This window comes from Arachis stenosperma, chromosome 6, assembly GCF_014773155.1.
Source record: "Arachis stenosperma cultivar V10309 chromosome 6, arast.V10309.gnm1.PFL2, whole genome shotgun sequence".
NCBI lineage: Eukaryota > Viridiplantae > Streptophyta > Magnoliopsida > Fabales > Fabaceae > Arachis > Arachis stenosperma.
This window is the reverse complement of record NC_080382.1, coordinates 9,236,767-9,246,155: the sequence shown is the minus strand read 5'-3', so window position 1 is coordinate 9,246,155 and position 9,389 is coordinate 9,236,767. Positions and strand designations below refer to the sequence as shown.

The following is a 9,389-nucleotide window of genomic DNA, read 5'->3' as shown; positions in this document are numbered from 1 at the left end:
TTGCTCTTTTTATCATTATTTGTTACTTATTTTTTTTAAGTAGGTATTTGTAATTCTAATCCATCTAATAAGAGATAAAGTTTATTGAGGGGAGTAAAGCTCTCAATAACATTTTTTTTTTTAAGTAAATCCACCATCATGTCTCTGATATGTATCTTTCTGTCCCCAAGACACAAACTCATGCACTTCCATGCACGACTTCAAAATAAACTACATTAAAAAACAATGGAGTAGATGCATTCATTTATTTGATAAACAAATTACAAGTTGTACTTATTAACAGCAACAAACAATAAATTAAAGGAGACATTACATTTTTCGTACAATTAAAGAATTGCAATAATGTTACAATTCAAAGAGCCTTTGGAATTAAAGGAGACATTAATTATTCCGATTCTGTTGTAAAGTTCTAAGCATAGCTGCACAAGCCATAGACACAAGAGCCTTTGGAATTGCACTTGTTGCCGCATTTGCCACAGTGCTTCTCATTAGTCTTTGGATTGATGCACTTACCTTCACAGCATATCTTGGAATATCCACATTTCTTCCCACACTTTCCGCAGTTCAATTCATCTGTGTTGAAGTCGACACACTTGTTGTTGCAGCAATTAGGACCTCCACTCCCTCTTATGCTATAGCAAACCTTTGGGTTTCTCTCACATGTCAGACTTGCCTTGCTGCTTCTCTGAGACAAGAACCGGCTTGTTCCTCTCACAGAATTTGGTTCCCCATCATTCTCATTATTGGTTTCGAAAGATTCTACTCTTGTTGGCATAGTAATTGCCAACGCCATTATTAGCATGGACACAAGAAAAACGGTCTTCAACAACTTATTCATTTTCTGCTCGAGACAGGAAAGCTTGTTGAAGTTGATTATATTTGTTTGATGTGATTGTGATGAAGAATGGATGTGCAATTTGAAGTATTTATAGGAAACCGGGGTTCATCAATTTTGGTCTTATTATTATTATTATTATTATTATTATATATTATATATAGGATTACATGCATGAAGCCATTAAGTATATAGAGCTACCAGCTAATTAATTCTACGTATAGTTAGGTACTTAGCTAGGTGGAGTCTAAATTTTACAGCGCCAAAGCGCGAAATGTTAGGCTTGGTGGCAATATCATCAGAAATTCAAACTTGATACAAACTTGTTATCAGTTACGTTTCATGTTGGAGGAATAAACACATTTATTTGAAGATTATATTGGTTTAATTATCAAGTGAAGCTTAGTCGAATTACGTACTGTGTTAATTCTTAGTGAGAAATGGATCAATTCGTATTCATACGTGCGCCTGATTTCTTTGGGAACTAATTCGGTGAAATAAAGCAGTTATAGTAGACCGCCAATTGAAGTTATACGAACAAGAGAGTATACCACCAATCGGACTTTATAGTTTGTTACGGATCCATTTAATTTAATTTGAAGAATAATGTTCTGCAAGTAACAAATTTGTTTTGGATTAAGTTGTGTTAGGCATGAACGAGTCAAATATATAATACCAGCAACAACAAAGGATACCACTTTGTCAATTAAATAAAAGTGAATTCTATCCAAACCCTATAAAATAACATATAAGTTTTTTTTATGATACGTCATATTAATTTTTTAAAATATCAAAATTTTATTCCTGTTAATTAAAACATATTTTCACTCTTCTATTATTTCTTCGATCTTTTTAAATATTGTCGTCACAGTCGTAACAATAAACGCCGACATGGTCGCGATCTACTGTCCTCTAACCTTCTTCATGTATAATTGAATAATATTTGAACTCTATTTAAACTCTATATATAAAAAAAATGTTAATTAAAAGTTGACAAATACTAATTGGTAAATTCTACTTTAACTTTCTCAAAAATAACATTCATGATGTGTCACATTTTAATTGGTCATTATCTTAATTATAATTGGATTATTTTATAATTTAATATTTGAGATGAAAATGGTATAATTTCTTGAAGAGAAAATATAAGTAAACAATACATATAGCGAATAATATGAATAACTCTTTAAAGAAAAAAAATAAAATTTAAATTTAAATTTAAATTTCTAATTAATTAAATAATTATTAACATATCTTAAAATTTAAAAAATTAAAATTAACACCTAAACATATTCATATTGCGTATAGTTATTCCTAATTCTACCATAATCACGCTTTCGCAGCAGTTCCTTTCACATCCACGATCATTACTCATTGTCATCGCCATAGTTGCTTCACCAAACACTCTCATTAATGTGTTTGGAGTTGTATATGTAGCGTTGCTACTGTTATCTCGTAATCTTTATGCGGGGCTGTTGCTGTCTTGTTGCCGTCCTCTCTCCATTGCTGTGGTTCTTCTCTTTTTTCCTTTTTTTTGGATGTGAATGTTTATTTTATTAGTTATGTAAATAATTATTTTTATTAAAAATTGAAGACTTGATGGAAAAAAAATTCGGCAAAGTTGAGACTAATTGTTGAAGAAGGAACCGACAACGGAATTAAAATTCATATTTTTAATTAGATAATTTAAAAATTAACCATTTAAAATTTAAAATTTCGAAATCAATAGCAGTGGTAGATGGTTAAAATCTGAAAAAATAAAGTAAAAGAATTAATCCATTATTTACGTGGTTCAGATTTTCTGTTGTCTCGACTCTCGAAACCGTTTTCGAAATATCATATTTTATAGGATTTGATTTGCATTTTGTAAAGTTTACGCTTTTACGGGCTAACGGGAACATAACATAGACTTGAAGGGCGAACGTAGAATTAAGCAAGAAAAAAGCGAGATGGGCTGAGACTGAGAGCCTTGGGCCGCACCCCTAAGGAGACATAGGGTTTCACTCTCACAGCTCATGTCTTTCTCGTTCTGCTCTTTCTCAAATCAAATCATCTCTAGCACACGCACCGGCTACCACCATCTCTTACCTTTCGTTTCATGCATTTTCGATAATCTCATCTCATAGCTCTTTTCTTTTCTCTGAGTCTTCTTTCTCCACAATCCACATAGGTGGCGACCAAACTCCAAACCACGGGCGGAAGCCACTCTCTCTAGCGGCCACCAGGTTCCAATTTCACTTTCTCCTTTATGTTGTTGTTGTTGTTGTTGTTAAGAAGTAGTTAGAATTTGATGTAATTGATAGGTTTTCTAAGGCTTCGGTTGAGATTATTATGTTTTCTGAAAAATATTATCGGTTATTGTGTTCTTCGTAAGAAATAATTAAGCCATGATTTATCTATTTTTTTAATTAAACGATGCGAATTTCAGTATTGCTGTGTTTTGTGTGGGAATGCAGGAGTTCAATATAGATAAGGCCTTGTAATGGCAAATAGAGCTGATCCTGATATTGACGACGATTTGCGTGATCTTTACAAGGAGTACACTGGCCCTCTGGGATCTGCTCCTACGAATACGCAAGATAGGGAAAAATCAAACAAAAGGTCTCATGCTGGTTCAGATGAAGAGGAGGAGCCACGGGACCCTAATGCTGTTCCAACCGATTTCACCAGCCGAGAGGCTAAGGTTTGGGAGGCTAAGTCAAAGGCTACTGAGAGGAATTGGAAGAAAAGGAAAGAAGAGGAAATGATCTGCAAACTTTGTGGAGAATCAGGGCATTTCACTCAGGTATCTATCACAGCTCCTACTGCGGCTTTTGTTACGAGTTGTAACCGCTGTATTGTGAATTCTATTGATGATATATAAGGTGTTGCTAGTTGAGTATAATATCATTAACATCTCATAATTATTTTGGTTGAATATCATTTTTATTGATAACATAGGGTTGTCCGACTACTCTTGGAGCAAACCGCAAGTCTCAAGATTTCTTTGAAAGGATACCCGCAAGGGATAAAAATGTAAGAGCGCTTTTCACAGAGAAAGTTCTAAACAAGATTGAAAGGGATATTGGCTGCAAAATTAAGATGGATGAGAAATTTATTATTGTCAGTGGTAAGGATAGATTAATTTTGGCAAAAGGTGTTGATGCGGTGCACAAGATTAGAGAGGAGGGTGAACAAAGAGGAACTTCTAGTTCCCACATGGCCAGGTCAAGGTCTCCTGAGCAAAGTCCTGTTGGTGCTCGGTTTCAACGATCTGAGCCCCAGAGGTCTCATTCTGGACCGCGAAATGCATCTCAGTTTCAACAAAGGTTTGGTAGGCAAGAGAGAGCTGTTGAAGATCGCGTGCGAGAGGACATGCAAAAGTTTGCAAGAGGTTCACCACAAGGTAGGGACAGCATAGGATATGTTTACGGCATCCTTAGAAAGCTGGTAATCTCATGTTCGTAGCTTGTTAGGATTCTGTACAATTCTATTATTTTGAGTAAACTTTGCACAGAAATGGCCAGCATTGTAATGATGTTGCTATTGCTTGTAATTTACTTGCAGCAAGAGGTAAGTTCTTAGCTTTCAAGCATTATCACCGTCCTGAAGGGTTGCCTCCATTACGAACATATTTACTGAAAGGATTGGCTCCCATGGTTTCACTATGCGAATATAAAGATAATTTTTGCATTAAAGCTATGTTAGCATCTTGAATCAAGTGCAATTTGTTGAATTAAAGCAAACCATCTATGTTGGCATCCTGAATCAAGTGCTTAACATACTCTTCATTTCGTGAAGCTTATGGTAATAGTGGAGCAAGAGGTCGGTCAAGCCATTCAAGATCTCCAAGACAGCCTCCTTACACAGGGAACTCATATAATTCAATTGATGGCCGCAACCAGAACATAGGATCTTATAGGAATGATGGGTGGGATTCTCACAGAAGAGAATCTGCAGGGATCCAACCCAGTCATCAGTTTGATTATAGCACTTCCCCCAAGACTTTAGAAGAATTAGAATTGGAGTATAAGAAAGAGGCAACTGAGCTAATGAAAAACCGTGACAGGGAAGAAGATGAAGAAAATTTCAAGCATCGTGAGGTATGATCATTTATCATTCATGTTTTTACCACAGCTTGAGTCATAATTAACAATCGGTCATTCTTGCATAAGCCAGGCTGGTTCTATCAAATGTATGATTACTTGTTTGCTAATTTGTTTGTATATGATGCTGCGAATACTTGAACAGTCATACTTAAAAATGTGTTTGTCAGGAATCACTTTAACTGAATGCAAATCTAGTCTTGTTCCTTATTATGATTTTCTAATTTTCAGTAAAAATAATATAATCAAGCACCTTGGCTTTTATTGCAAGTTTTTCTGATATTTTATATATTGGATTTTTTACCGAGGAAAAGAAAAACCAGCAGATGTTGTAGTTAAGCTTGTAATTATCTGTTGTCTTATCCACTAGAGCTCTATTTCCAAAATGAGTTTTATATTTATCAAAATACTGGTCTGATGTTTACCTACTGCTACTTTATGATGCTAATATTATGTTTACTGCTGGAAAGGCTGTTCGAGACTTGAGGGAGAACTACATGAACAAAGTTGCTATGTTAAGGGTCTCACATGCTAAACAATGGGAAGAGTTTCTTCAGCTTGAAGCCCAGAGGCATCAACAGCACACAATCCAACAAATCCCCTCTGGTTTTGGCAGTTATAAGCAGCAGAATTTCACCGAATATGATGGTTCTGCTGTCAATCCTCACTATGCTGGGCCCAACTTACCCTTGGAATCGAGGAACAGGTTCTCAGACATGGAGACTTATCCTACCAGGCCTCATGATAATTTTGGTGAATTTCAGAGGCGTGGTGGAGATTTTACAAAAGCTTTCAACAGATATTAAAATGTTATATGTGAATGAAGTGGTGAGTTGTTCAATTGATTGGTCTTGCAAACCTGCTAAAAACTTGAATTTTAGTTTATTGGCCTTCATTAGTGGGTTCCTTTCTTAATTGTACAGTTGGGTAACTCCTTGTAGTATTATTTTGAACCTCATACCTCAGATATGAATCTTGACCCGGAGTCTGAGTATATTTAATTATTCTTGTATATATTAGTCTTCTGTACTCGGTGTGCTATATTCGGTTGACCAAGCTGTTTGCTATAGTGGATACTGCAAATTCTTTTTTTCTTGCGTAAACCTTAATGTCACTCCAAAAATTTTCAGGGTCCAGCTTGATGGAGAAAAGTATAATGCATGGGGAGGCCAAGGTAGGTAAGTATGTTGAATAAACGGTAGGGTTAGAATGGGACATGCAGTATGGTTGATGAATTCAGTTACCTGGTAAATTAGTTTTGTCAGGACTTCAATGCAATATTTTGTTATCCGAAACTGGTAATGTGGTACTGCTTTTCCGCCTGGTTATTGTTGTGTAGACATACTCTGTGTTCAGTAGTAACATTGATTTTGGTAGAACGAGGTTCATGCGTTTATTGTACTATTAGAGAATGCTTATTGGGGTTTAGCTTCTCTAGGTGTATGTTGGTTGGCTCTTGCTACAAAATTATTCAGGGTTCTCATTGGTATTTGGTTGATATCTACAACGCAGTTTCCTCGCAATATTAAGATTTGTCGGTTAGATGGATTGATTTTGTTTGGCAACTGAGACAATTCACTTATATAAAATTCATCAATTGGAATTTACATGTTTCAAGTAGTATTAATCTCCAACAAAAAATCAGGCAATGGATAAATCTTTTAACATGTACTTGACAATTTTATTTTCATTCCCCCTTTACAAATAGGAGTTATATAGATTAGTTTGTAGTTTTATGTTTTTCCCCCCTAGTTTTATGTTAGTTACAAAATTATTAGCTATGTAGCTGAGTTTACTAGTACAAGGTCTTGCTGGAACAGCATAAGAGATATATACGCAACAATTATTTCCTCTCGCTCAAATCGTATACTACATTAAACTACTAATACTTGGTCTAATATTGTGAGACTTAAATAAGTTAATAAAATGCTATTACACTGATAAGACAAATAAAGAAGCGGGGTGGGGAGATTGGACCGACCAAATTACAATATTATCAATGATGAAAATTTTAAAAATTTATATATATTGAATAAAACGTCAATTTTTATCATTTTAATATTTTTCACTTTCGTATTTGCAATTTTAGTAAATGTGTAATTGTCCACAAATTTCAATTCCTCTAGTTAGGTCATACGAGTTGTGAATCCCAAACGATGTTAAGCTCTTGAATTTCTTCAAGGTCAATTTAGCATTTTGGGGATAACATTGAATGAAATTGAATCCCACAAAATTCTCTGCACAATTTACGAATATAGTCGCCGGATATTATATACATATAGTCCCGTACCATTGATTCGACGAACATAAAGGCTGGAAAAACTAGTAGTAAGCAATGCATATTGGGCAGGGCCACACTGCCACCATTCTTGAAATTTATAAGCTTTGCTCTATTCACGAATTCACATTACGAGATTATGTAAGCCCATCTCGTTCTTGTGGTAATGTTTGTTTTGAGGTACAGAAACTGTGACTCAATATCATGTTTGTTGGTTCAGATACTGGTACTAAAATTTCTGTCTTTGTCTCCAAAATTTCAGTATTTCAATACCTCTAAAAAATAAGAACACAGGGGACTAAAATTTTTAGAGATGAAAACTAAAACTTTAATAACATTTTATACTTAAAATATTTTCATTTTAATTAATTAATTTCAGCTTTATCTTTTGTACAAATTAAATAAGAGTTTCATTCTTGTTTCAATTTTTGTCTCCTATTTTGCACAAACAGAATACTGAAATTTATTTCAATTTCTGTCTCAATCTTAGTCTTTCTGTCTCTATCTCTCCACCAAACACTAGCTGTTAGTTGTTACTATTTAGTAAAGATAATCTTATTGTATCCCTTTGCCACGATAACTATTTCTCAATATTTATGATGGGCTTCTACCTCCAAGAAAAAATTTTTTAAAGAATAATAACAAAAAGTTTATAACGAATGTTATAACATCTAAAGCATCACTAGTTTTATAGACTCCTACATATGGCGCATGTAATATATATAAAATTAAACTATTAAGAATTTTAAATCAGATATTCAGATTTTTAACAAATTTTATCATTCTAAAAATTCTCGAATTGTATTTATCATTATGTAAGAAAAATTAATTTGTTTTATAACAATATAATTTAAAAATTTAATTATTTTATAATAAAATTATTACGAATTTATATCTAATACGCATATTAAAAATTTTACTGAGTGATAAAGTGACTAATTTTTCGATAAGTATACTTTAAAGATTTTTAGAATAATAAAATATTAAAAATTTAAAGTATCTAAGATAAAATATTTTAAAAATTGATTGATATGTTTACTGTTTACAACATAATAATAATAATAATAATAATAATAATAATAATAATAATAAATTAGTCAATAAAAAAAGATGGCAATTCAGATCGACTTGAACTGACCTGTCCTATCAGAACGGGACAGGTTTTTTCAACGGTTGATTGGGTGTATAATGAGTTTGGGTAAAATCTGCTTATTTTTGTTTGGATACATGGGTAATAGTAGGTATTTAAATTCAAATCGATTCAAATTAAATCGTTTATCCAATTCAATTTAAATTAAAAATCGATTAAAATTACACTAATTTAGATTTGATTGGATTTTATTTTTTATAAATTATTGGATTGGATTGGATTTTAGATCTATTTTTCATAATCGATCTAATCCAATTCAAACCGCACAATGTGTTATAATATTATTATTTTATTATTATATTTATAATTATACTTATAACATGTTCAATTTGCTATATATTTTTCTATTATTCATATATTATTATTATTTAATAAATATTTTATGTTCAAAATATTATTTATTTATTTATTTTAACTAACCTATAATTTTATTTTTTATTGTTATGTTATCGTTGGCTTTTTAAGATATTGTTAAGACTTGTTATGTCATTGTTCGTTATTTAAAATTTGATATTGAGACTTGTTATATGTATTTAATTTTTTGGGTAAAAAACGCTATTAAACCATGGGAGGATACAATTTACGCAATTCAGCCAAAATGAATTCTGATACTTTCATATATAATTCGAATCAATAAAATTCGAATTATATTTACACGTAATTCGAATTGAATCACATCGAATTACTTCCAAACAATATTCGAACGTAGTTCGAATCAAATTGTATCGAATTTTGCATGCATAGTTCGAGTTATATTAACTCGAATTACTTGGAGCACGTGCCCTAGGGTAGTTCGAATCAAATTGATTCGAATTACTCACATTTCGAATCATTGTACAATAAGATACTAGAAAAAATACTATATAATATAAAAAATATATACTAAAAGAAGTATAAAATAAGATTATAGTAAATTAATTTTAGTATAAAATTATTAAATATAAATTAATTTTAAATCCTATTAGTACATTGAATTAAAAATAACATATAAAAATGTACTTGTATTTATTAAATTTTAATAACATATAAAAATTAATGACT

At 32.2% G+C, this 9,389-nt stretch overlaps 2 protein-coding genes across 2 annotated transcripts; one reads left to right on the top strand and one right to left on the bottom strand.

Moving 5' to 3' along the window:
• Positions 1-215: 215 nt before the first annotated feature.
• Positions 216-883, bottom strand: LOC130936631 (stigma-specific STIG1-like protein 1). Its single transcript, XM_057866724.1, has one exon. The coding sequence runs from the start codon at positions 836-838 to the stop codon at positions 410-412; it is 429 nt and encodes a 142-aa protein (XP_057722707.1). The 5' UTR covers positions 839-883; the 3' UTR covers positions 216-409.
• Positions 884-2,745: 1,862 nt separating this feature from the next.
• On the top strand, positions 2,746-6,351 carry LOC130935990 (uncharacterized). Its single transcript, XM_057865949.1, has 6 exons — positions 2,746-3,060; positions 3,292-3,620; positions 3,776-4,220; positions 4,616-4,917; positions 5,391-5,748; positions 6,051-6,351. The coding sequence occupies exons 2-5, from the start codon at positions 3,318-3,320 to the stop codon at positions 5,724-5,726; spliced, it is 1,386 nt and encodes a 461-aa protein (XP_057721932.1). The 5' UTR covers positions 2,746-3,060; positions 3,292-3,317; the 3' UTR covers positions 5,727-5,748; positions 6,051-6,351.
• The last annotated feature ends 3,038 nt before the right edge of the window (positions 6,352-9,389 follow it).

What these genes read in the sequence shown, in the direction of transcription:
- LOC130936631 (XM_057866724.1), bottom strand. Translation starts at nt 838, where the DNA reads ATGAATAAGTTGTTGAAGACCGTTTTTCTTGTGTCCATGCTAATAATG.
- LOC130935990 (XM_057865949.1), top strand. Translation starts at nt 3,318, where the DNA reads ATGGCAAATAGAGCTGATCCTGATATTGACGACGATTTGCGTGATCTT. An exon ending in AATCAGGGCATTTCACTCAG is followed by an intron (nt 3,621 to 3,775) that starts GTATCTATCACA and finishes TTGATAACATAG; the next exon opens with GGTTGTCCGACTACTCTTGG. An exon ending in TGCAAGAGGTTCACCACAAG is followed by an intron (nt 4,221 to 4,615) that starts GTAGGGACAGCA and finishes CATTTCGTGAAG; the next exon opens with CTTATGGTAATAGTGGAGCA.